The sequence below is a fragment of the Galleria mellonella genome, unplaced genomic scaffold (genome assembly GCF_026898425.1).
Source record: "Galleria mellonella isolate WM207_F2 unplaced genomic scaffold, CSIRO_AGI_GalMel_v1 utg146, whole genome shotgun sequence".
In the NCBI taxonomy this organism is placed as follows: Eukaryota; Metazoa; Arthropoda; class Insecta; order Lepidoptera; family Pyralidae; genus Galleria; species Galleria mellonella.
Window position 1 is genome coordinate 2,538,844 of NW_026441999.1, and position 26,269 is coordinate 2,565,112.

Genomic DNA, 26,269 nt, shown 5'->3' on the forward strand with positions numbered 1-26,269 from the left:
ATGATATATGCTTATACCATAAAAACAGATCTTTGGCAGTCAGTTAATACTTCAAATTAATTTTTTGAAATAAAGTATAGTTGTCTTATTTATTTATTTAAACCAATCATTCATTGGGCGACAAGCCGAGAAATAAATTGTTCTATTTTTTCTTAATTTTATCTATACAAAAGACAATGTTACAAGGACAAACAAAACGCACAATCACATACGATAACTACTAAGTCTATTTGAAGTAAAAGACACGAACCATTCTCTTCTTTGCCGCTCCAATATGTCGACGATTTGGTGGATCCTTGCCTCGCTGCTTGCGCATAACTTACTACTTTAATGCTCAAAATTGTTTGAATATCCGATATGTAACATTTATTATCCAATATGTAATATCTAAATAATGCCTAATGTTAATAATATAAAAAAGACTTGAACACTTTGAATTAGAACTCTGTATATCTTCTATTATAATTAAAAATATAAGGAATCCCACTTGATACTAGACCTCTTCCCCACTACTCAATAAATCAAAAAAATTTGCAAAAAATATTTGGACGAATAAAAATAAAATATAAAAAACTAATACAATATAAAAAAATAATAATTTTGAATACAAAAACAAAAGATTTAAAAAAATTAAAAAAATACATCACAACCAGAACTCTATTTTTACTAAATATATAAAGAATTCCAGACCAGTTCGCTTCGATATTCACATTAAAAACAATATTTAGTTCAATATATTATATGATGTGTTGGAAAGGGTAAAAACTAAAAATAAATATACCCACATAAATTAACAGAATTTAATAACTTATGTACAAATGTACTGTACAAAAAGTTGACAAAGTTACAACAGTGAAATGTATAACTTACAGATAAAACATAAATGCAGAGTAAATGTGCCGGAAATAGCTTAAAAATAAGTAAATAAAATCAGATTTTAAAATCCTAGATTATGGAAAAATATAGGGTCCGGTGTTCAGATTGAGAATAAATTAATTTCAAAATAGTTGTTTTTTATATCAATATAAATAACAAGTATTTTTTATATATATATTTTTAACTCCTAGTATTTAAATTATTTCAAATCAAAAACACCGGATCAAAAGTAACTTTAAAACAAAATAAAATATAAACTAATAAATAAAACATTAGAAGGAAACACTGAGATTCTAAACCCGCTCTAAAAAACAAAAATAAAAAAAAACTTAAAATCTATTAAAATAAATACATAAAATTATTTATTCCTGCATTGTGTTTTAAATAATCTTTTAATACATTTTATTTATTATTCATTACTTTTGTGTGATCTTTTATTACCAGTTAAAAGATAAAAATGAAATTACAAATAATTATAATAAATAAATTTGTAACAGATATTATATTTCATTAACTGATCATTGTGTTTAAAAATAATAAGATTTTTATTTAAATAAACCGATAAATTAATTATGTCTAAAATTGTTTAGTATTTTATTTAATAATTCAATACATAAGAGCATATAATATTGCTGTATCTTGTCATTCAACACACAAAAATTATGAATTGATAATTCGTAAACATTAATAAATTCTAATGACTAGTACGAATGGTCGAGTATTATTGATTGTTCTTTTTTCTTTTTTTTTTTTTAATTAAAAATCTTTGGTAAAACTTTAGACTAGACTGACACATGGAGACTAGAAAATATTTAAACACATTTGGTGATTATCGTCGGGTGCTGTCAAAGTTATGACATCATATGAACATTACATTTTTCATAAAAAAAAAGGTAATATTTAAATCTGTATAAACGAGATTACACTATATTCGAATCTTTATTACATATACATTGTAATACGTACTCTAATAATTGAGACTAAATCCTCCCATATAAGACTTAATAACCGCATTGTTTATATATGTATATTTTATAAGATATTTACAATAAAACAGCGGTGGTGTATTTTTATACTACTTTGGTGGCAAACACGTTTACGGCACGTCTGATGTTAAACGGGGTTACCGTAGCCTATAGACGTCTGTAACACCAATAGTCTCTAGGGAAAACCTCGGCAGAAAAATCATTCCACGACCAAAACTGTGGGAGGAAACTCTTCTAAAACCGCACTATGTATGACCATTCTGGTTCTAAGATGTAAGAATGGATTCCCTGCCGATGGCGAGCGGTACAATGGTATAAAACGTAGTTAGTACCGTTGGTACATTATTTTCCTATATTTATTATAAATTTACGTTACTAAATTTATATTACGTACCAGAGAAAACTACAATCAATCGTTTATTTGATGGTACACAAGAATAGCTACACCCCATAAGCATGACGTTACACCAATGAACAGCGGTATGTACGGTCTCAACCAAGTTCGGACTGTCATACGAATATTAAAAACACAACACAGGAAGATAGTAAAAAAAAATAGCACAAGAACATAAATAAACCGCGTACCAGGCCGCGTTAAATAAATGCCACAGATAATACATGATCGTTGTACCACAGGTATTCAAAATATTGAACGATTTTAACAAAACCAATGCAACATATTTTTTTTTTTTGTATAATTTCAAAACAGCCAACAATAACAATTTGGAATAACGCATCACAGTTCCAATTTCAAAATTTCACAGATTAAAAATATAAACACGTTTTAATGTCCATAGTGAATGCCGTGCATAGGCAAATAGATAAATTCATATAGATTTATTTTCGTTTTTTCCGACGTGGACGACGTTGGACTTTGTGGTGGGAGCCCAGAATCCATTCGACATTAGGGCGGTAAGATACGTGCGTATTGTGACGTCACATAGGGGTAACGTTTCGTTTTTGTTTTGGATGAGATTGTGCGGACACATGTAACGAAAACAAAAAGAAAAAGTGCACTAAATAAAAATATTATAAACTAAGATGTAATGTGCGCTGTAATAGTGTAGCAGTTAATATTATTAACACTATAAATTGTATATGTGTAATATTAAAAATAGTACTTATTTATAATATCAATAAGATTGTTTTTAAAATAAATATACTATTAAATTATATTTTAAGTGCATAAGATACAAATAACATAAATTAATGTTTAGAATTTCAAGTGCAATTGAAAAATCTGTAAAAAAAATGTGATGTCGTCTGTCTGTTTATACATAGAGCAATAATACACATAATATTTTTATTACTTAAATGAAATAATAATAAAGTAATGGAGGTATTTTAGAATATAAGCAAGCGAATGAATTTGAGCATTGCTTAGAGAAAATAAAAAAAAAAGTAATTATAATCATAAAATATCTATTTATGTCCCGTTATAGTGAATTTTGTAATACTTGGAACTTCATATGTGGAATGCAATATAACTCAATTGTAAAAATTTTTAACCACTTTTCAAACATAATTAAACCAGATATTTGTCAATTGATAGTAATTCATTTATGAGAACAGAAAAGGTACAGGAAAAATGGTATACAATGTAAATAGAATATAAATAAAATAAACATAATCAATAATAATATATAATGTATGTGTATGCGTGTGCGTGCGTGGTGGTGCGTGGTGGTGCGTGGTGGTGCGTGGTGGTGCGTGTGCGTGCGTGGTGGTGCGTGCGCGTGCGTACTCACAGGAGTTGCCGGGCTGGTGCGGCGCGTCGAGGCGCGCCTGCATGTCGCGGATGTGCTGCTCCTTGCGCTTCAGGTCGTGCGCCAGCGCCTCCAGCCGCTGCCGGCTCTCCAGCAGCTCTCTGTCGACACCGCCAACATTTTATAAATACAATACAATACATGGTTATTCAGGCAGACTTATTTACATGCATTTTAAATGACCAAATAAATGAAGGTAAAATTTATAGGTTTTATGTGTGAGCATTTTATTCCACCATATGCTTGAAAATGCTTTTCTAAATGCTTGATCGTTATAATTCTTATATCATCTCGAATGACGCTGCTCCAATATATATTTTTTTAAATAGTTCATTTATTAAAAGGGCAGTTTTTTTTTTCAATTTATAAAGTAAAATGTGCACGGTTATGATTATACTGTTGGATTCAGGATGTTATCTCTAGAAAAGAACATACATACATATCAGTCATGACTGTCTCCCATTGTTATGTAGACACAAATATGAAGTGTCAAATGCTTTGATAGGGGGGAAAGGATTGTTAGTAATACAGACTGGAAATCCTATTGCTAGCAATATACCCAACCTGGTCGACTTCCTAGCGGTTCCCCCTGGAAACTATCATGATTAATTCCTGATGAATTCATCATGATGGGCTAACTGGCCTGTTTTCCTCCTCATCAATCACCATTCACTGGTGCCCCGCCAGCGTATCCCGTTAGCGCAGGCGGGGTTACCATACCATTTTCACCCATCAAAAAATGTTATGATACACAAAGACCTCTTTCGCTTCCTTCACATTCATTAATCTAGGTAATAATTACCGGTACTTTTAATATGACTGTTGTTCTAAAACTCGTCTATTTAGATGAAATCCACTTAGGGCGGCTATTACCGACATCTCCATTCATTCATGTTGAATAAACCTCTTTCTGTATTTTTCTTTTATTTATTCCTTTAAATGGCCAAATAATTTCAATTTCCTTATGTATAAAATAATTTTATTTCTTGCTATCTTAAATCATATAGATAGAGCGTCGAGCCTCAAAACTGAACAGGATTCAGTGCTCAAGTAGAGAATCAGAATTTAACTAACTTTTTATATTACTTTTCTATACACTTATGCATAAAATGTATTTTGTCGTATACCAAGTAAAATGAGTGTTTACGCAAAAAGTGCAAAAATTTATAAGACAAAAAAGAAGTATAAAGGAAACACTTAAAACTATTTATCACGCAAAATTGTATGAAAAAGTTGAGCCGTTTCTCTATGCATTTGCATGGAGAGCGTGTATGCAGGAGTACAGGGAGTAGAGGGAGTACAGAATGTAAGGGCGGCACCTCTGGCTGGCCAGCAGCTCGGCGCGCGTGCGGCTGAGCTCCTCGCCGACGGCCTGCTTGGCCTGTATCTCGGAGTGCAGCGACGACTGCAGCGTGAGGATCTCCATCTTGTCGAGCTTCTGCGAGCGGCGGTTGCGCCAGCCGCCCGCGCCGCCCGCGCCGCCAGCGCCGCCGGCGCCCGCCGCGGCCGGCGGCGGCGACGGGGCGCCTGCCGCGCGGGGACCACTCGCTACGGACCAACGTTGTCCATCTTAATACAAGTTCTCGGGGGAAGGGATTGTTAGTAATTTGAAGATTACTCCCCATTACTACCAATATACGGCTATATACGGCGGTTCCCCTGGAAACTATCGTGACTCGTGTATCGTTGAATTCGTCACGATGGGCTAACTGACCTGCCTTTTCATCCTCACCTAATCACCATCACTGATATCACATCAGTGTATACTGATAGCGCAGACGGGGTTTCCATGCCATTTACACCCATTAAAAAAATAGAAGTTCAGTCACACGTACTACGACCCAAATGAGAGGTTTAGTGCGGAAATGAGTTTTACAATTTATGTTAAAGATTTTCGTGTATTCTCAAAGCTTTTTTTAATTTATTATTTAGCCTACTGTTTGTTGGTTTAAATATATCTTGTAAGCTATATTAAGACCGATTTCTCGATTTTACTGAAATTACATATTGCATACATTTCTATCCTTGTAACAATACTGTATAATCCGTATTAAGTAAAATTCTGTAACTATGAAAACAACAAAAAATACTCCTCAGGACTCCACTAGATGGAGTTATTATTTTAGTATATGTGTGTGCTACTACGCTATGATAAAATTTTCTAACATGTGTATGTAAGCTCAGGAATATATTGAACAAAAAAAAAAATCTTATTTGGTATATAGTAATCACTCTATTTCTATAAGCTGGCGACATTATTCGCTCACCTCGTTTCAAATAATCCAGCTCTTCCGTCATCTTAGTGGCGAGCGCCTGCAAATAGCCTCTTGCTTCCTTCTCATCCGCAACCCATCGTATTATGTCAGCAATCTGTAATATAGACACATTATTTATAATTTTACATACACTACTATCCCGCCCATATGGGTCCCCCCATAAGTCCCTCTAATTTTTTGTTCTTTCGAGTCGGATATGAGTTAGCTGTATTTATGTTATTTGCTGTAAATTTTCGTTTATACTATATATATAAAACTTGGTCCTTTGCTTTTTAGTCCTTCGAGCCGGATATTAACTAAGTATATTCTTAAATTAGCAACCCGCCATGGCAACGTGTGGCTGTTTTTATAAATAAAAGAGAGCCCATGTTACTCACTGATAATATAGCTTTTCATAAATTGAAATATTTTAAAAATCAGTTACAGTAAACAGATTTTTGTTTATCCATATCGAAACAAAAAAATAATATAAAACATACAAAAAATTAAACGTTTTCGTTTTGTAATATTAGTTCAGACAAAGGATTTATTCGACTACAATAGTACATTAAACACGTAATTGTACCTGAGTCTCCCAGTGCTGCATGGTGTCGCGTTTAGCTCTCAGTTCTTCTAATTCCATCTCCATTTGCCGCCGCTCCGACTGCCACCGCCGTCCATTCTCAGCCATCTGTACATCAAATAAAATGTTATTATGTATTTGTTCAATTAGACTCAAGATAAAAATCTTTAATCCATATGAATTTTAAAGCCTAGGATCATAATAAATGGTGATGTTAATTCCATTTTCATCCATTAAAAATACTATTATACTAGTAGTACTTTAATAGAAGGAGAGTCATATGAGGGCATACCGCATCAAGATCCTTGGCTAGTTTTCTGTTCTCGTTAATGAGCATCTGCTTATCCTCTGTGTCTGATAGCTGCTCAAGACGGCGGCTCTCAAGCTTCTCTTTGGATGTTTGTAGCTGTTAAACATATAATAATTCAATTAATGGTATGTACTTGTCTGTTATATTAACCAACTTTAAAAAGAAGGAGATTATCAATTTGGTTGTATTATTTTTTTGCTGAATATTAGGCTTGCCATAAGAAGCGGCTCTGGGACACCTGCATCCACTAGCTTCCTGCAATGGATTTGAAGTAATCGCTTCGTTAAGTAAGGGGTCGTGCTATGCTGCTTGTGTGTCTCGGTTAAAAGGGTGAGTTATGGCAATGAAATTATAGGGTACAGAGACATAACAACTTAGTCCTGGGGAATAGCAATGCATGGGGAGTATCATGAGTGGCACACTATACTTTGTTATGTCCATGGTTCATGTCTATAGGTGATGGTTATGCTTTGATTCAAAGTTGCATTTTTTTTATACAACTTAGAATGGCAAACAAGCTAACGTCGCACCTGATGGAAAGTGGTAACCGACGCCTATCGACATGAGCAGTACCATGTACATAACAGAGTATATATATTGTTTCGCCCATGATACCCCCCCCCCCCCCCCATGCTGGTGTTAATATTCTGTACCCTGTAAATTCACTGCCATATCCCACCCTTCAAACCGAAACACGGTCATACAACACAACTGCTTCACATTGGACATAACAGAGTATACTGTTTCGCTCATGATACCCCCCATGCGTTGCCATTCCTGAGGACTAAGGTGTTATTCTGTACCCAGTAAATTCACGCCATATCCCACCCTTCAAACCGAAACACAGCCATGCAAACACAACTGCTTCACGATTGAAACACGAATGGGACAGAGGTACCTAAGCAATCGACTTTTGTACAAAGTCTCCCTCTGGTAAGAATAAATAAAGAAAAAAGAATAAAGAAAAAATAGAAAAACGATTACCACAGTATATACTATGATATACATGGTGAATGTTCATGTCTATAGCAAACACCATTGATAAGTATTTGTCATTATGAATTGAAAGTTTTCATGGTGTTCAGGCTAGTTTCCACATCTAGCATCAGTGAGGGATGACAAGTAAGGATGAAAAGGTAGCTCAGTTAGCACATTATGATGAATACCCTTAGGATACAGCACAATGGTTTCTATGGGGGACCGCATGGAGGTCGATTTAACAGGATATATTGCTAGTAACAATCCCTCCCCCCGGTGGTAGACGTAGGAAGCGAAGCTAGGGTCCGTACCTCCCTGCTGAGCACGTTCCGCAGCGCGTCGCCCTCGACGAGCTGGTCGCGCAGCGCCGCCAGCTCGGCGCCGTAGCGCGCCTGCTGCTGCGACAGCGACTCCGCGTACTGCATCTGCGGCCACACGGTACAATAGCAATCCTAACTAATATGAGCTGGGGGGAAAGGGATTGTTAGTAATGGACACTAAAAATCCCATTGCTAGCAATATACCTAACCAGATCGACCTCTACGCGGTTCCCCCTGGAAACTATCATGGTTAATTCCTGATGAATTCATCATGATGGGCTACCTAGCCTATTTTCATTCTCATAGATCACCCTTCACTGGTGCTCCGCCAGCGTATCCCGTTAGCGCAGGCGGGGTTACCAATCCATTTTCATTTAACAAAAAAAAAAACAATATAAACTAGCTTTTAATCGCTACTTTGTCCGCGTGACGGTGACATGTCCACTAACCTGGATAAAAAGTAGCCTACGTCATATTTATTTAGTAAAGATATGAAAATGAATTTGTTATTTTATGATACTAGTAAATAATTTTTGTAACGAACGTTGTATTAATTTTATATTATTTTTTTCTTTTTAACGCGGCACATTGCGTACTCCTTGTTGTGACAGAATATGTATATTACAAATTTACCAGAGGAAAACTTCATACACAAGTCGTTTGCTTGGCCATCTCTGTTCCATTCATACTTCTACCGTGAAGCAGTTGTGTTTGCATGGCCGTGTTTCAGTTTGAAAGGTGGGATATGGCAGTGAATTTACAGGGTACAGAATATTAACACCAGCATGGGGGGGGGGGGGGTATCATGGGCGAAACAGTATATATACTCTGTTATGTCCACGGCACTGCTCATGTGTATAGGCGACGATTGCCACTTTCCGTCAGGTGGGCCGTCAGCTTGTTTGTCGTTCTAAGTTGTTTAAAAGAAATCACCGTCGGGTGCGTCAGCTCAGTGTGGCAGGCGCTAGAGTGCGGGAGAGTAGGATGTATGCGAGCGGTACCTCGAGCGCCTCGACCTCGTGCTGCAGGCGCGCCACCTCGGCCGCGGCGCCGGCCGTCACTCCCGCCGCGGCCGTCACTCCCGCCGCACTAGCCGCGCCGCCCGCCTCCGCCCGCGCGCCGCGCAGCGTCTCCTCGCGCAGCTTGCGCTCCTGCGACAAACACCGCGCAAACATTCAATAAAATTCATAGAAATCATAACGCTACAGTAATTGATTCAACCAATTTTGATGTAAGTAAATAAAACATATTTTTATTTATGTAAATTTAGGAGTATTTAATTTTAAAGTTGTTTCCATTTTATAAAGATCTTAATAACCAATTTGAAGTTGCAATTTAATATAAACATTAAATGCCTTACGCTTTCAATAATTTAGCAATTGAATAATAAAATAAATAATAGTAGTAAATAATAGTATCAGTTATTCAATAAAGAATCATTCCTATTCATGCACTCTTACGAAAAACCCAAAAGAACATCAACGACAGACATGTTGTTTACTTCAATGTGACGTCATCATACTTTCCAGATCGTTTTCAATCACGTGGTAATAAATAAAAAAAATGTGATAATTTTTTAAGGGTTCCTATGTATAATTAACAATATATTTTCAATCAAATTAACACACACCGCTTTTAAAACCCCTAGACTATGTTAATAGCTTTAAATAAGGCATTATTTTTTACATAGCCAAATAGACTATTGAAAACAAGCTGACGGAAACTGCGCACCGAAACCATAACATATACCCCCTTATAGAGGAAGTCAATGTTCTGCAATGGACAGTGAATAGCTAATATGATAAGGATATAGGATAAAAAATGCTATTTACCTTCGTAGCTTCAGCGATAGCGGTGTCGAGCCTCGCCTCGAGCTCGCGTCGTCCCTTCTCAGCGCGCCGGATGTCCTGGCGCAGTGCATCGATCTTCTGCATGGCCACTTCTAGTTCTTCCTCTTTGTCGCGGACCTGTATTGGAAAATGCACTTTCCATGTCATTTACTTAGACTGTATAAATATTGAGAACTTAAAAGCACCAAAAGACCGGCTACTTAAATACACTTTGCTTCAAAACATATACATAAACTCTCTCGTATCAAGCTGCCCAATTATGGAACAATCTCCCTTCCCACATACAAGAGAGCCCTTCAATTACCTCTTTCAAGAAAAAGTTGAAGTTACATTTTCTTTCGTTTTTCTTTTGTTTTACAATTGAACTGTCAAACCTTAAAATCATTTAACTAAATTTCTATTGTTGGTAGTATATTAATTTATTTTAACATCTATTGTATAAGTAGGTAGGTATTATATTTATTTATAGTACATGTATTTATGTAATATTTTATTATGTATCTTAATATTTTATTTAACTGTATATTTGTTTATGTACACTAAATATTAAAAGTTGTAGCACTTCAGCTGCCCGCTAACAACATGTTTTCTAACTGCATTGGGTTGACTGGAAGAGATCTCTGTCAGAGATAAGTCCACCCTTGCTCACAATATTTATAAATGCATTAACAATGTAATTTACAAGTGCTATAAAGAATATAATAAATAAACATTACGATTTGACGATGTGGATAATTGCTGTAAGTATAAAAAAAATCTGTACAGAGTAATCTACTTTACAGAAACATCTAGATACCAGTAATTGAGGGGAAAGGATTGTTAGTAATAGAGTGTAACAACCATTGCTAGCAATATACCCTATCAGGTCGACTTACACGTGTTTCCCCATAGAAACCGTACTGGTTAATCCTTGAATTCATCACAATTGCTAACTGACCCATTTTCAACCTCAACTAATCACTCATAATGCCCCGCCAGCCGTATACCGATAGCACAGTCGGAGCTACCATTTAGTTTTAACCCTAAAGAGTCTTTATTACCACAGTATTACGGTACACTGGTATACATACAATCTCTTATTGTAGCAGACGTCCATAGGCTACTGTGACCGTTTACCATCATACGGACCAAATGTGTATATATAAAAAAAAAATAAAAAAAAAATCCCACACTTACTTGCTGCGACAACTTCTGCTTCTGCCGCCTCAGTTCTGACAGCTTGTCGGACACCTCGTTGTACTCGGTCATGGCCAGCTTACGTTGCGACAGCGCATCCTTCAGTTCTTTATCCTGGTTAGAACATACATTCCATGAATCTTTCATAAATGAGAATAGGCATAATTAATGACACACAAGGCCGGCAACGCACAAGTAACTCCTCTCTTATATTATTCTAGAAAAAGTAGTGCCTAATTCAAATAAAAAATACTTTCTTATAAATGAAGAATTTAGTGCAAAAGAGAAAGACAAAACAGTCCAATAGCTAAAATAGGTTTATTTCTTTCAGACCCAAGATTTTTTCTTTCAGATTAAATATATTTTCGTGTTTTGGAGCCAAGCCATCTTGCCGGCGCGCACAACACTACTGCACCACTTAACCGCTAAAATGATTTCTTATTGGCTGGTTTAGAATCTCACTATCATGTTATTTCAGCTTCGTGCATAAAAATGAATTGCGCGCGATTTTAGATTTTTTTTATTTTTTTAAGTTCGTTCAGGTCTGAAAGGGTTATGAGAAGTTTGACATTTCTATGAATTGTTGTATCAGCCTTGAAATGTCCACAGCTGAACATAACCCCCCCCCCCCCCCCCCCCCCCCCCAGGAGAGTTTGTCACTAGTTGCCACGCTTGACAAGGAATGTTTGCAACAGCAGTTTGGCTTTTGGTGATATTTTAAAAGATGCTGCTGTCCAGCCCTCTACCATAATCTCCCTTAGTCGCCCCTTACGGCACCCACGAGAAAGGAAAGGCTGGTCTATTCTATATTAGCACCTAGACGGCTTTTATAAATTGGGTAGGAGTAAAATATAACTCCACGCACCTGCAGCGTCAATTTCTCCAGCGTATCCATTTTGTCCTTCACCAATTCCTCTTTCTCCGCGGTGAGATTGTTGATCAACGTTTCCATCTCCCGTAACCGCGCCGCCGTCTCCTGCGGTACGCCAGTTATTGCTTGCACGTCCTGGGTGAGTGAGAAAGAGAATTTAGAATCATTCTTTACCTCTCTGTTTACATGTAGATTTTAGATGAAGATTTTGGGTGTACATTCGAAAAAAAATAACTACAGACAAATCAGAATTTCTTCCACGAAGTGACCTATAAATCTATATTTTACAATAATAATTGTTGTAGCTAATTATGGTATATTGTTCATAAAGATAAAGATATTTCTTTATTTATCTTGTTAAAATTTATATCATTATATTTAATAATTAAATATTAACATACAGTTCACACACCAATCCATTCTAATATACCACACACAAACACACAAACACACAACACGCCGTCAACTATCGTTTTATAATATAAGTATTAGTAAAAAGGGATTGTTACTTCAGTTCGCAATAAAACAATGTAGTAAGAAGACGACAATAGTATAGAAACCAAAAATAGAATTGATAAAAATCTGTTTTTCGACTTCAATTGTGACCAAACAAGTTATTTTGATTGAAAAACTTGACTACTGTAACGATTTTGATAAAATTTCCATTGGGACAAATCTATAAGTATAACCTTTTAGATAAAAAAAAGACTTACAAATCAGATAAGAAATGACGGAGTTATGAGGAAACTAATTAAAAAAACAGAATCGAATTGAGAACACTTCTCTATGGTTGCCTGGGAGAGAATGCTTTTAGAATTAAGTCTGAAATGTACACATATATGTACTAATTAATAAATAAAAAATAAACCTCTTTTTTAAGTCGGTTGAAAATTAATAATTCTTTTTTATTTTTTTTTATTTTATTGAAACCGCTTAGGTTTCAATACAATAAAAAAAGATTTTTTCAATTCAGTTGACAACTGACGGAGTTATGAGATAATAACAAGATTTTTTTTAATTTTTTGTACATATCTCTTTTTTTTCTTTTTTCATTGTGCATTTGTGTCTGTTGCTGTTTGTATGCTGTAAGTAATGCAAATAAATTATCTATCCATCTATCTAAATACAACCGAACTGAGAACCTCGTTCTTTCTGAAGTCAATTAAAAAATTTACACCACACCACCTTTTATGAAATCGGTCTAGTACCTGTGCCGTGATGCCGCTGTTCAGTTGCTCGTAACACCTGATCTGCGCCTCCAGGTCCGCGTTCCTCTTGGTCACCGTCGCTAGTTCCTCCTTCAGTTGGATCACATCATCTGTTCAATAAAGATTCCACACTCAACACCTATAGTCCAATAGATCTATTAAACTGTAATATCCTTACCTACAGGGAATATCTTAGAGAAGTTACCTACACCTAATTATGTATTTGTAGTTACATAATTCCCTTATCTCTGCCATATTGTCTTACTTTAATTATAGAGGGGTATCGTTTTTAATTTGCATGTATCACAATCGATTTAGTAATTATTCACTGTATATCTTGGAGATGGATCTCTGGTCACTCAAATATTCATGGAAATGAAATAGCTAATCAATTAGCAAAGGAAGAGGCAAAGAATGCCCAAACAGGGCCAGAAACTTATAGCGACATACTTCGAAGCCTAAAGTTCAGACATCCAAACTTAAAAGCTTAGAAGCAGCAAACAATATCTGGCTCCTGTTGCCAGGTTTAAATCACTCAAAAGTTCTGGGTTTTCAGCAAATTTCTCTAAGAAATTAGTTCTTTTGAGTAACAATAATATGTGTATTAACAAGGGCTTTCATGGACACTGCAAACTAAACAAGTATTAGAGCCCAGTTGAGGCTTATGTCAAAAAAGTTTTCGCAGATTTTGTCACAACGAGAAAAATACGCCGCAGCATTTAATATGTAGCTGTAGCCCACTCATGCATAAACAATATATATCCTTTAGAAACCATACTTTATATCCTGAGGAAATAAAAAAAATCTTATAGCCCAACATCATGGAAGGTCGCAGTGTCACAAAAACATTGTAATAAATAAATATCCATTGCGTTACTTACCACTAGAGGGCTCCCCGCCGGCCCGCAACTCGGCGATAGTCTGAGCGAGCAGCGCGTTCTCACGCTCGAGCGCTTTAAGCGCTGCCCGATCACCAGCATTGCTCGGCACCTAAAAATATTAATATTTCAATTCATTACACATTTTGTTTTTTTATTTCGATTGTATTTCATATACATTTCATATTATTGGAGCGATGTAGCGTAGTGTGGTGCGGTGTAGTATAGTGTGGTGCGGTGTAGCGTAGTGTGGTGCGGTGTGACGTAGTGTGGTGCAATGTAGCATAGCGTAGTGTAGTGTAGTGTAGTGTAGTGCAGCGACCTGGCGTGGCGCGTTCTTGGCGGGGCTGAGCGGCTGCGCGGGCGCGCCGCGGTCGCAGAGGCGCGAGCCGGCCGTGAAGGTGAAGCGTAGTGTGGTGCAGTGTAGCATAGTGTAGTGTAGTGTAGTGTAGTGTAGTGCAGCGACCTGGCGCGGCGCATTCTTGGCGGGGCTGAGCGGCTGCGCGGGCGCGCCGCGGTCGCAGAGGCGCGAGCCGGCCGTGAAGGTGAAGCGTAGTGTGGTGCAGTGTAGCATAGTGTAGTGTAGTGTAGTGTAGTGCAGCGACCTGGCGTGGCGCGTTCTTGGCGGGGCTGAGCGGCTGCGCGGGCGCGCCGCGGTCGCAGAGGCGCGAGCCGGCCGTGAAGGTGAAGCGTAGTGTGGTGCAGTGTAGCATAGTGTAGTGTAGTGTAGTGTAGTGCAGCGACCTGGCGTGGCGCGTTCTTGGCGGGGCTGAGCGGCTGCGCGGGCGCGCCGCGGTCGCAGAGGCGCGAGCCGGCCGTGAAGGTGAAGCGTAGTGTGGTGCAGTGTAGCATAGTGTAGTGTAGTGTAGTGTAGTGCAGCGACCTGGCGTGGCGCGTTCTTGGCGGGGCTGAGCGGCTGCGCGGGCGCGCCGCGGTCGCAGAGGCGCGAGCCGGCCGTGAAGGTGAAGCGTAGTGTGGTGCAGTGTAGCATAGTGTAGTGTAGTGTAGTGTAGTGCAGCGACCTGGCGTGGCGCGTTCTTGGCGGGGCTGAGCGGCTGCGCGGGCGCGCCGCGGTCGCAGAGGCGCGAGCCGGCCGTGAAGGTGAAGCGTAGTGTGGTGCAGTGTAGCATAGTGTAGTGTAGTGTAGTGTAGTGCAGCGACCTGGCGTGGCGCGTTCTTGGCGGGGCTGAGCGGCTGCGCGGGCGCGCCGCGGTCGCAGAGGCGCGAGCCGGCCGTGAAGGTGAAGCGTAGTGTGGTGCAGTGTAGCATAGTGTAGTGTAGTGTAGTGTAGTGCAGCGACCTGGCGTGGCGCGTTCTTGGCGGGGCTGAGCGGCTGCGCGGGCGCGCCGCGGTCGCAGAGGCGCGAGCCGGCCGTGAAGGTGAAGCGTAGTGTGGTGCAGTGTAGCATAGTGTAGTGTAGTGTAGTGTAGTGCAGCGACCTGGCGTGGCGCGTTCTTGGCGGGGCTGAGCGGCTGCGCGGGCGCGCCGCGGTCGCAGAGGCGCGAGCCGGCCGTGAAGGTGAAGCGTAGTGTGGTGCAGTGTAGCATAGTGTAGTGTAGTGTAGTGTAGTGCAGCGACCTGGCGTGGCGCGTTCTTGGCGGGGCTGAGCGGCTGCGCGGGCGCGCCGCGGTCGCAGAGGCGCGAGCCGGCCGTGAAGGTGAAGCGTAGTGTGGTGCAGTGTAGCATAGTGTAGTGTAGTGTAGTGTAGTGCAGCGACCTGGCGTGGCGCGTTCTTGGCGGGGCTGAGCGGTTGCGCGGGCGCGCCGCGGTCGCAGAGGCGCGAGCCGGCCGTGAAGGTGAAGCGTAGTGTGGTGCAGTGTAGCATAGTGTAGTGTAGTGTAGTGTAGTGCAGCGACCTGGCGTGGCGCGTTCTTGGCGGGGCTGAGCGGTTGCGCGGGCGCGCCGCGGTCGCAGAGGCGCGAGCCGGCCGTGAAGGTGAAGCCCACGAAGGGCAGGTGCAGCCCCGAGAACGCCGCGCTCGCGCTCGGCGGCGGCACCGCGCCCGACACCCTGCAACACGACACACACCACCCACGTCAACAACAACAGACTTGAACTCTCCATTACTAACGTTCAAATAAATCTTTCACGCAGCTTACACCTGAGATTACATTATCATATGTTTGCTAAGAGAATGAATGGACAATATCATTATACTCGCTTGAGAGGAAAATTATTTCGAATATCGAAATTTTTGAAATTTTGAAACTCATTCGTTTTAATGTAAATTCCTTTTTAAAAAATGTTTCATATTCATGTAGGAACACGTCCACTAAGGTAAATCAGAATACTTGACTAAACGTGTTTTAGTTATTTTTGTCTTGCACTCTCAAAAAATAATTTGTAACCAAATCGTAGAACAACAAAATACCCTAGAAATAAAAAGCTTTTTATTCAATTGAATTTTAATTTAAGTATTTTTAAAGTCATTTTTATTACTCTACCACCCAAACCGAAAATTAACTTCAGAGAAGAAAAATGGGCAAGAAATATAACTACGATTATTTTTAATTAAAAATAAATTTTTACAAAATTATTAAGTTACTTATACAAACCACCAATAAGCAAAAAAATAATAAAAAAACTAAAAATTTTATTAGAGCAATGTAATAAAATAATTCATAATACAGGGAATATACAAATTATGGAGACAAACACCATAATCTATATAATGGCAATGCTAGAAGGATATCATAGGAATCATAACGTATTCTGTGATAGCTAAAATGCTGTTCACGCCTATAGGCGACGATTAGTATTTTCTAAAAGGTGAGCCATCAGCTTGATCGCCATTCAAGTAAACCACAATTACCTGATGTCTGTGTCATCAACGTCGAAATTGGATGTGTCCGTTGGACTCGACACGTCCGGTACAAACGGCGCTTGCATTTCGCGTAGATTATCCCAATCGAGACCCGCAAACCATGGATGGCTCTGTAAATAATTGTCTTTTATAAATTTTTCTTTATTTTTTTAAATTTAGAATTAAAATATAGATAAATTAGACTATAATAGAAGGAAATTTTATTTACGACGATCTTGTGCGTCATCTTCAGTCAACCGAGGGTTGATCGAGAGCGAACCGATAACCGGATTTATACACACATACCTATGTGGATACAGTAGAATTCATTCCTAATGATTTTTATCTAAATGATACCTGTTACATAATGTAATCGTCTATGATATCTATCGTATCGTATAGTAAATGTCGTAATACTGATGTCAGTCAGTCAGTCAGTCAATAAAGTATGTACAATACAAGACTGGTTCTCTTTTTCTATAAAATATATAACAATACATTCACAGAATAAACAAGGGACGAAGAAACAAAATACTCTAAATATTATTCCTTTATAATAACATACAGATATAGAGACTCACCTTAAAATCTTGTAAGCCATTCTTCCCTAATCGATTTTCAGATGAACAAATCAATCTTTGGATGAGATCTATTGCCTCTTCAGAGACCTGCAAAATAATAAAAACAATTCTCGTTATTAATCCACATACAGTAAGATATATATTGATATAGCTAGTGTAATATGACGATGTTTAGTGCGGCGACATGTGGATGTAGTGTAATAACATGAAATGTAGTGTAGTAAAGTGCAATAAAGTGTAATTTAATATGACGAGGAATGGCGTGTCGTAGCGTAGTATAAAAAAAAAAACTGTTTGATCACCGCGCGTGATTTATTATGTACCTACGGTGTGGCACAGATAGTGTGATGAGTTCATGTAGATATTGTGTCATGAAGTGTCATGCAATGATGTGAAATGCAGTATAGTGTAGTGTAGTGGTGTAGTGTAGTGGTGTAGTGTAGTGGTGTAGTGTAGTGGTATAGTGTTGTGTAGTGTAGTGTTGTGTTGTGGTAGTGTAGTGTAGTGTAGTGTAAATACACTATACTACACCTCAATAGGTGTGATTTAATGTGTTGAAAATTAGTGTTATGGTATTGTAGTGTGATGGATAATGTTACCTGCGCTGCGTGTTCGTCTGGCGGCGGACAGTGGAAGGAGCGTGCGTGGTTCATAATCTTGCCGTACGTCTCTACCAACGACTCCGCATAGAATGGCGTTTCGCCGAACAGCATCTCGTACATGCATACGCCTGGATATATATACATGTATTTATTTAAGTAATTTTTTCATAATATAGTAGTGTGTTAATAACAATATAGCTCTTATGAAATTTATAACATATTTTACTGGATAAATTATTGTAATAAGATGGTTTTTGTTTAAACCGAAGTTACTAAGTCAGAAAAGTTAGTCGACAATATATTTGAATTCTTTGAACAGTCATAGAATAAAAGAGAGGACTCACCGAGCGACCACCAGTCACACTCGGGTCCATATCGACCCTGGCCGTCCTCCATAGCGCGCAGGATTTCAGGCGAAATGTAGTCAGGGGTGCCAACCGCCACGTTACTTTGTACCTGATAATACATTAAAATACATACATTTTTTCTTTCTTTTTCTCTTTTCTTATTTTTGCACTCCATAATTACTTGTCTCGTTATTGTGTGTAAATTAATTGTGTATATATATATATATATATATATATATATATATATATATATATATATATATATATATATAATATTACAATATGGCTGATGCAATGCTACACAGTAAGCCAGTGTATCGGGGAGCTGGTCTGATTCCCAGACGTCTAATGTTCCTCCCAACACTCTATCCAAGTCTGTATGTGTTCATAAATTAAAACTAATATATAAGTAAATGTATGTTATATATTTTATATATTTATTTATGTAATATATATTATTATAAATATTTAGGTGTATGAGTATGTATGGTATTCATATGATTATTTGCATGTTTTTATTAACATGAACGTTTTTTTAAAAGATGTACTTTTTGCGCTAAATAGTATTTTTCTTTTCTTCTCTACCCAACGGTTGTCTAAAAGAGATTGCTTCGACAATAATACCGCCTTTTGTACTTCATTTGTGTAATATAAAAATATATTTATATTATTTTTAAATGGTACAATATAGAATAAATAAATAAAACAACCATTGTTAAATCTGTCAAGCTGCCCTAGACGAGATACGAATGAATCTAATATATCGATAGAATCATTTCTATTAGCGCTAACATAAACAAAAAAACAAGACAGCATCATCCTCATATTCTACTTCCACTGGCTAGCAATAACGATTCTACCTATAGACTCGTTTGTACTTTATCTAAGAGGGCTGTGTCCAAAACTTCATGTTTGATAAGGAACAAATGGTCAAAACGAAGCTATGATCATTTATTATAAAGTATAGCAATTTTATTTATTTCCTAGAGTGACAAAGCATAAATAGACTAGCTAGACTGTACACTAAGAATAAGAGACAAATAATTTAATTACCATTAGACAATTTAAAAAAAAAAATAAACTTACCTTTCCATCATCACCTAACCGCAAACATGATCCAAAATCAGCCAACCTAATGTGTCCGCTAGCGTCCAATAACACGTTATCTGGCTTGATATCTCTGCAAAACCATTTTATATGAAATAAATTATATATCTATCTACATTATAATTTGATTACAATTACATTGCATATATAACTAGCTTTTACCCGCGACTTCGTCCGCGTAACGAGATATATTCACTGACTGACGGGAGAAAAAGTAGCTTATAACTGTCTCCAGGGTCCCATCTATCTCTACCAAAATTCATCTTCATCGATTCAGCGGTTTAGACTTGATAGCGTAATAAAGAAACTCACTTTTGTATTTACAATATTAGTTAAAAATTACAATTACAATAAAATAACTCTAATATTACGTTACAATAACTTTAATATTAACCACCTGCCAATCATGGCAACTACTGGCAAAACTTCCCTTATGGGAAAGGCCTGCTGAACAAGCAGTGGACAGTTAGTTACCAGAGGGAGACTTTGAACAAAAGTCGTTTGCTTGGGTTCCTCTGTCCCATTCGTATTTCTACCGTGAATCAATTGTTTGCATGGATGTGTTTTGGTTTGAAGGGTGGAATATGGCAATGAATTTACAGGGTATAGAGGTATAACACTTGAGTCCTAAGGAATGGCAACGCATGGGGGATATCATGAACAAAACAGTATACTCTGTTATGTCCATAATACTTCTTATGTTTATAGGCGATGGTTACCACTTTCCATCAGGTGGGCCATCAGCTCGTTTGTCATTACAAGTTGCATAAAAAAAGTTAACTGCTGATATAATAAATATTACATTACAATTAAAGTAACATTACAATTATACTAATATTACATTACAATTACACGAATATTACATTACACACATCACATAACCTTCAATCTTTGACTCACCTGTGTACATATCTGAGCTCGTGCACACTCTGTATAGCGAGCACCATCTCCGCAATGTAGAACTTGGCCATATCCTCGGGCAGACGGTCCTCAAACTTGGACAATAGCGTCAGCAGGTCCCCACCGCAATAGTAATCCATTACCAGGTACTGGAAAACAATTTTTTTATGATATTTACAAATGTGAACAAGCTGAAGGTAGTAACCGTCGCCTATAAACATGAACAGCACTCTGAACATTCTGTGACCACGTGGTATTCCCTCATGTGTTACATAAACTCATGCTTTTTAGTTATCAGAGAACTTTTTACACCACAACGATGGAGCAAAAAGGAGCGTTATTAAATAATCCTTAAAATGTAAAAAAATGAAAAATTATTTTTGAAAATTGACACATAATTGCTTGATTTGATTGAACGCTTTAATAATGTACATTTTTTTATACATTAATCAAAAAGTAATGCTACTAATGTTATTAATTTACATGTAATATACGAAATGATTGTGCAATATGCTTGAATATCATTTTAATTAGGAAGACTTATGTATTTTTAACTACCTTGAACAAAAAACAACAATAAAATAAAAAAAAAAAAACCAAAAATGGTAAAATTTAAGCTAAATAAGCTTACATGGATGATATTTTCACCACATTTTGAAAACAAAGCATAACTTAATAACAACAAGACCTAGGACTATAAATTTTAGTATTTTTGTGAGATAATAAGTCTAACTACCCCCATAATCTGTTGGTCCACTACTTACGGGACACTTGTATACCAGTTTCTATATATTACAATATGTATATATTGGGCAAATAATGGAGATAAATTTCATTTATATAATATGTAATGACAAAATTAAGAACACTATATAAATAAATATAAATGTAGGACTGGTATGTGCGATATTGAATCGAGTGATGACCTTTTTTCGCCTTCAATGTTCAAAGGAAACTAATATATAGATATCAAAGCGATACCGATATTACCCATGCCGGTTACTTACCAAATTGTGTTCGTCTTGAAAGGCATAATGTAAGTTTGTGATCCATCTCCTATCGCCGAACACTAGCACATCTCGTTCCTCTTGGAAACACGCGGTTTCCGCCCTCTGTAACAGATGGGATGAACGATTTACTACTACAATCTTTACCCGTGACTACGTTCGCGTGACCGGCATATGTATATTCACTGGAATAAAAACAAGGCTATGTCCTTTTTGAAATATGAGAATCTTTTGGTATAAAGGTAAAAATTAGTTTATAATATGTAGATTTTGACCTACATTTTTACCTTTACACTACAGTTATTGAGATATTTCAAAACTTCGAAACAGGTGGAATTTGAACTTACACCTTCCATGCTATGATGCGATGCGATTACCACAGTTAGCGTTATCAATCAAATAACTAATTAATAAAAAAAAAAAAAAAAAAAAAAACTAAAAAATAAACACTTCAATTGTAATAAAACCAGTTATTTTGATCTAAACTACTGAAGCGATTTTGATAAAATCTTTACGGAACCAATCTGTAAGTCCTTTCAGATAAAAAAAAAAAATTTTCTGAATCGATTCAGAACTGACGGAGTTATCAGATAACAAATATAAAAAAACAAATACAACCATAACGAGAACCTACTTCTTTTTGAAGTTGGTTAAAAATTAACTCGTGTAAATAGATCACATAACACACGATCTGACCTTGAGCATTTCCCATTTGTTCAAAATCTTCATAGCGTACACCCTTTCGCCCGTCGTCGTCGATACTGTGCCGTCCGCCACCGGCATGTTGACACCGCCGTCTGTTCCCTGTACAGTTACAAAAAAAATATTATGTGTATACAAGGTGCACGAAATTGAACATTTCTTTAAAGAAAATTTTTTTTTTACAATCGAAAATACATAACATTTTTTGGAACACTGATTGTTCCTTACACTGTTGGATGCTGTGTAAAAAAAAAAAACATTTTTTTATGCAACAATGCTACTCGATATACAGGGTGCACGAAATTGAACATTTCTTTAAAGAAAATTTTTTTTTTACAATCGAAAATACATAACATTTTTTGGAACACTGATTGTTCCTTACACTGTTGGATGCTGTGTAAAAAAAAAAAAAACATTTTTTTATGCAACAATGCTACTCGATATACAGGATGGAAGGGGACAGATTGGCCAAAACTAAAACAGCTGATTCAGATGAATAGTCTGAATCAGATGGCAGATTATGTTCCCATCGGAAATGCACCACAACCATATAATTAACGATTTTTAGTTTTGACGCCGCGCAATGTATTTGAAATTTTACGATCCACACGACGCGTTAACCCTAAAACGTGTGCTTCTTCGTAAGTAGTTTTCGTATGCTTGGGGCGTTGACCTTACACAGCTGATTTCGCGGGTCGCGGTAAAATTTTAATATGTGTATTACATTGCTGTTTTTTGTTATTTCATAGTGAAAGATCACTAAAAAAATATTATTATTTCTTCATGTTATGACACATCATAGATTACATGACTTTATATGAAAAAAAGCAAAAAAAAAAATACAATAAAATATCCGGAAAGAATTTACACTTATTTTCAGTTCAGAATAATGGTCTGAATTCACTGTTTCAGTTTTTGCCAACCTGTCCCTTACGCCCTGTATAAAAATGTTTGTTTAAGTAATAGGAGAGTTCTTTAGGCTAGTACTACATTCTGCGTATTTTCAGTCGTGTGAATAAATAGCAACGCGACAATCAAAGTGAACCGTCAGCCAAGTGACACATCACGTACAATCGTGGTTGCCGATCTTCCGCCAGTGGAAGATCCACACCGTAATGTTCTGCGGCGTATGACCTAGAGTAGCGTAGTAGGGGGGAGAGGGATAGTTAGTAATGGGGTCTAATTGACCATTGCCAGTAATACATCCTATCAGGTCGACCTCCAAGTAGTTTCACCTGGAAACCATCGTGGTTAATTCTAGTGGAATTCGTCACAATGGGCTAACTGACCTGCTTTCATCGTCACGTATCATCCCTCACTGGTGCCCCGCCAGTGTATACCGATAGCGCAGGCGGGGTTACCATTCCATTATCGCTCATAAAAAAAACCTAGAGTAGCAAATTGTGTACAATTTGACGTGTTGACGTTCTGTCGCGGATAATCGGCGACCGAAAATCGGCCTTATGTAATGCTAGCCTTAGACTGTGCCCATTCTCAATTAGTACTGACCTGCATAAAAGACGCTCGCACAACGCACACTTCGCCGAACGCGCCGCGACCTATCACCTTGACGAGTTCGAAGTCATCGCGCGACAGTCGCAGTCGCTTCAGTGCTGTGGCTACTGGTTTTACTGCAATAAATCCAAGTGGGAGTATATGCGTTATAAATATGTCAAAATTATGTTTTTAAATTTATTAAGACATTTTTATTTATTATCAAGACTAGTTTGTTACCATTCCCATATCATCCATTGGAGGGGAAAGAGATTGTTAGTAATGGAGACTGAGAACCCTAGCAATATACCCAACCAGGTCGACCTCCTCGCGGTTTTCCCTGGAAACTATCATGCTTAATTCCTGATGAATTCATCCTGATGGACTAACTGGCCTGTTTTATTTTTCATCTATAACCCTTCACTGGTGCTCCGCCAGCGTATCCCATTAGCGCAGGTGGGGTTACCATACCATTTTCACCCATCAAAAAAAAATATCATCCATTGAAAAAAAGGCAGGGTGAATGACCTTACATACAGCACACTGGTTACTGATTATCGCTTCTTTCACTCTTCCATAAATTATGACGCTCCATTTATCTTTTTTCTATGCAAATTGATTCGGGCTGCTAATGGACAACTAAGCTACAATAAGGGAGGAGGGGATTTTTAGTAGTCAGCTATAGCAACCCCTTTGTTAGGGGGGAAAGGGGTTGTTAGTAATGGAGACTAAAAATTCCATTGCTAGCAATATACCCAACCAGGTCGACCTCCTCACAGTTCTCTCTGGAAACTATCATGCTTAATTCCTGATGAATTCATCATGATGGGCTAACTGGCCTGTTTTCATTCTCATCTATCACCCTTCACTGGTACTCCGCCAGCGTATACCGTTAGCGCAGGCGGGGTTACCATTCCATTTTCACCCATAAAAAACCCCCTTTGTTAATAACACATCTCATCAACCGACGTCTACACGGTTCCCTTGGCAACTATCATGGTTATTTATTGTTAACTTCAGCACAATAAGCCAACAGATCTCCTTTCATCATCACCTCACCTGTTATTTCTCACTGGTGCCCTAATAGTACACACCAACAGCAAAGGTTTTTTTACAACACAGGGGGCAAACGAGCATGCGGCTCACCTGATGGTAAGTGACTACTGCCGCTCATGATCACCCACAACACCAACGGCATTGCAGGTGTGCTGCCGGCCTTTTAAAAGGGAATATACTCTTTTCTTGAAGGCTATGTTGTCGTATCGGTTCGGAAACACTGCTGCTGAAAGTTGATTCCAAAGAGTGGTTGTGCGTGGGAGAAAGTGCCTTGAAAAACGCACGGTGGAGGATCGTCACTCGTCCAGATGGTTGGGATGAAATTTTAGTTTATGGCGGGTTGTACGATGATGAAAATCAGCAGCAGGTATCAATCCGAACAATTCCTCAGAGCACTCCCCATGATAAATTAAGTAGAAGATGCACCGAGATGCAACATTTCTACGCAGTTTCAATGGGTCGAGTCGGACAGTTCGTTCATGTTATCCATCGTTAACTGTCCACTGCTAACATAGGCCTCCTCCTTTTTGCCAGTAATTGCCACCATAGTTATCTTTTGGTGACGTTTTAAGAGGGACGCTGCTACCCCTCCCTATTAAGTTCCCTTTACTATTAAGTTCCCTTAGTCACGTCTTATGATACCCACAGGAGAGGAAGAGCGGTCAAATCTATGCTGGGACTTCACGACAAGCGAGGTAATAATTCCATTATCATACATTAAAAAAAACCACTCACCGTACTGTATGAAGTCGGCAACCGCCTTCTCCCTGCGGAGGCTGCTGTTGCAGCACTCGTCGTACAGCACGAGCAGCACGTCGAGCAGCGTCTCCACGCTCAGCCCGTGGCTGCGCGGGATCTGAACGCGCCGCGACAGGAACATCGTCTCCATCTGCTTCAGACGCTTCAAGCCCAGCACTGCAATGGAATAGTTGGGATATCAATAAATTGAATTCATATATTTTTATATCGTTCGTGTTCAACATATATACACAGCAAATTATAACACAGTATATTAGTATAAGCTTTTAACCGCGACTTCGCCCGCGTGACCATCCGGTCATGTGTTTGGTGACTGCGATAAAAAGGGGCCTATGTCCCAAGGATATGTTCCGCAAATAGCTTCAATTATGACCGCAGTGATAAACAAACACTGTAATTATTTAAAGTTCTCTATAAAGACAAAACATCAGCCACAATAGTTATAAAACAAATATGAGGGTCTCATACGAGAGTAAAGTACTGGGAGGAGAAGACACTCCTAGCTGAAGAACCTGCGGGAATGATTTGGGTGTAGCATCACCTCTTTCTTCAGAGCGGCAGCAAATTCTAATAAAAAATTAGAATTGGCCTTATGTTGTCCAACCTTCGATAGGAGTGGAACTCGAAGAAGAAGACGGAAGTAAATCTTAACGACTGTGAAAGGAATTATCAAAATCGGTTCAAAAGTGGCAAGACAATTACATAACAACATACACAAGAATACATCCTTACTAATATTATAAATGTGAAACTATGTTTGTTGTTACCTTACGGCGCTTTGACGACTTAACCAATCACTATGGACATTTGATATACACGTATTATATGGAATGGAGAAGGATATAGGCTGCTTT

At 38.1% G+C, this 26,269-nt stretch overlaps 1 protein-coding gene across 1 annotated transcript in view; it reads right to left on the reverse strand.

The window, feature by feature from the left end:
• The window catches only part of LOC113513261 (serine/threonine-protein kinase MRCK beta), a 71,932-nt gene that overhangs the window by 36,632 nt on the left and 9,031 nt on the right, over positions 1 to 26,269 (reverse strand). The window contains exons 3-25 of the mRNA XM_052891975.1: positions 25,392 to 25,571; positions 23,616 to 23,737; positions 22,101 to 22,208; positions 21,405 to 21,509; positions 20,398 to 20,546; positions 19,477 to 19,570; positions 18,388 to 18,499; positions 18,041 to 18,171; positions 17,442 to 17,528; positions 16,870 to 16,991; positions 15,914 to 16,067; positions 14,061 to 14,169; positions 13,180 to 13,289; positions 11,966 to 12,106; positions 11,101 to 11,214; positions 9,907 to 10,041; positions 9,076 to 9,225; positions 8,066 to 8,179; positions 6,759 to 6,872; positions 6,470 to 6,574; positions 5,896 to 5,998; positions 4,948 to 5,176; positions 3,611 to 3,729 (exon numbers count right to left, since the gene is read on the reverse strand). Of these exons, the coding sequence (XP_052747935.1) occupies positions 3,611 to 3,729; positions 4,948 to 5,176; positions 5,896 to 5,998; positions 6,470 to 6,574; positions 6,759 to 6,872; positions 8,066 to 8,179; positions 9,076 to 9,225; positions 9,907 to 10,041; positions 11,101 to 11,214; positions 11,966 to 12,106; positions 13,180 to 13,289; positions 14,061 to 14,169; positions 15,914 to 16,067; positions 16,870 to 16,991; positions 17,442 to 17,528; positions 18,041 to 18,171; positions 18,388 to 18,499; positions 19,477 to 19,570; positions 20,398 to 20,546; positions 21,405 to 21,509; positions 22,101 to 22,208; positions 23,616 to 23,737; positions 25,392 to 25,571 (2,907 nt within the window). The remainder of the gene's footprint in view (positions 1 to 3,610; positions 3,730 to 4,947; positions 5,177 to 5,895; positions 5,999 to 6,469; positions 6,575 to 6,758; positions 6,873 to 8,065; positions 8,180 to 9,075; positions 9,226 to 9,906; positions 10,042 to 11,100; positions 11,215 to 11,965; positions 12,107 to 13,179; positions 13,290 to 14,060; positions 14,170 to 15,913; positions 16,068 to 16,869; positions 16,992 to 17,441; positions 17,529 to 18,040; positions 18,172 to 18,387; positions 18,500 to 19,476; positions 19,571 to 20,397; positions 20,547 to 21,404; positions 21,510 to 22,100; positions 22,209 to 23,615; positions 23,738 to 25,391; positions 25,572 to 26,269) is intronic.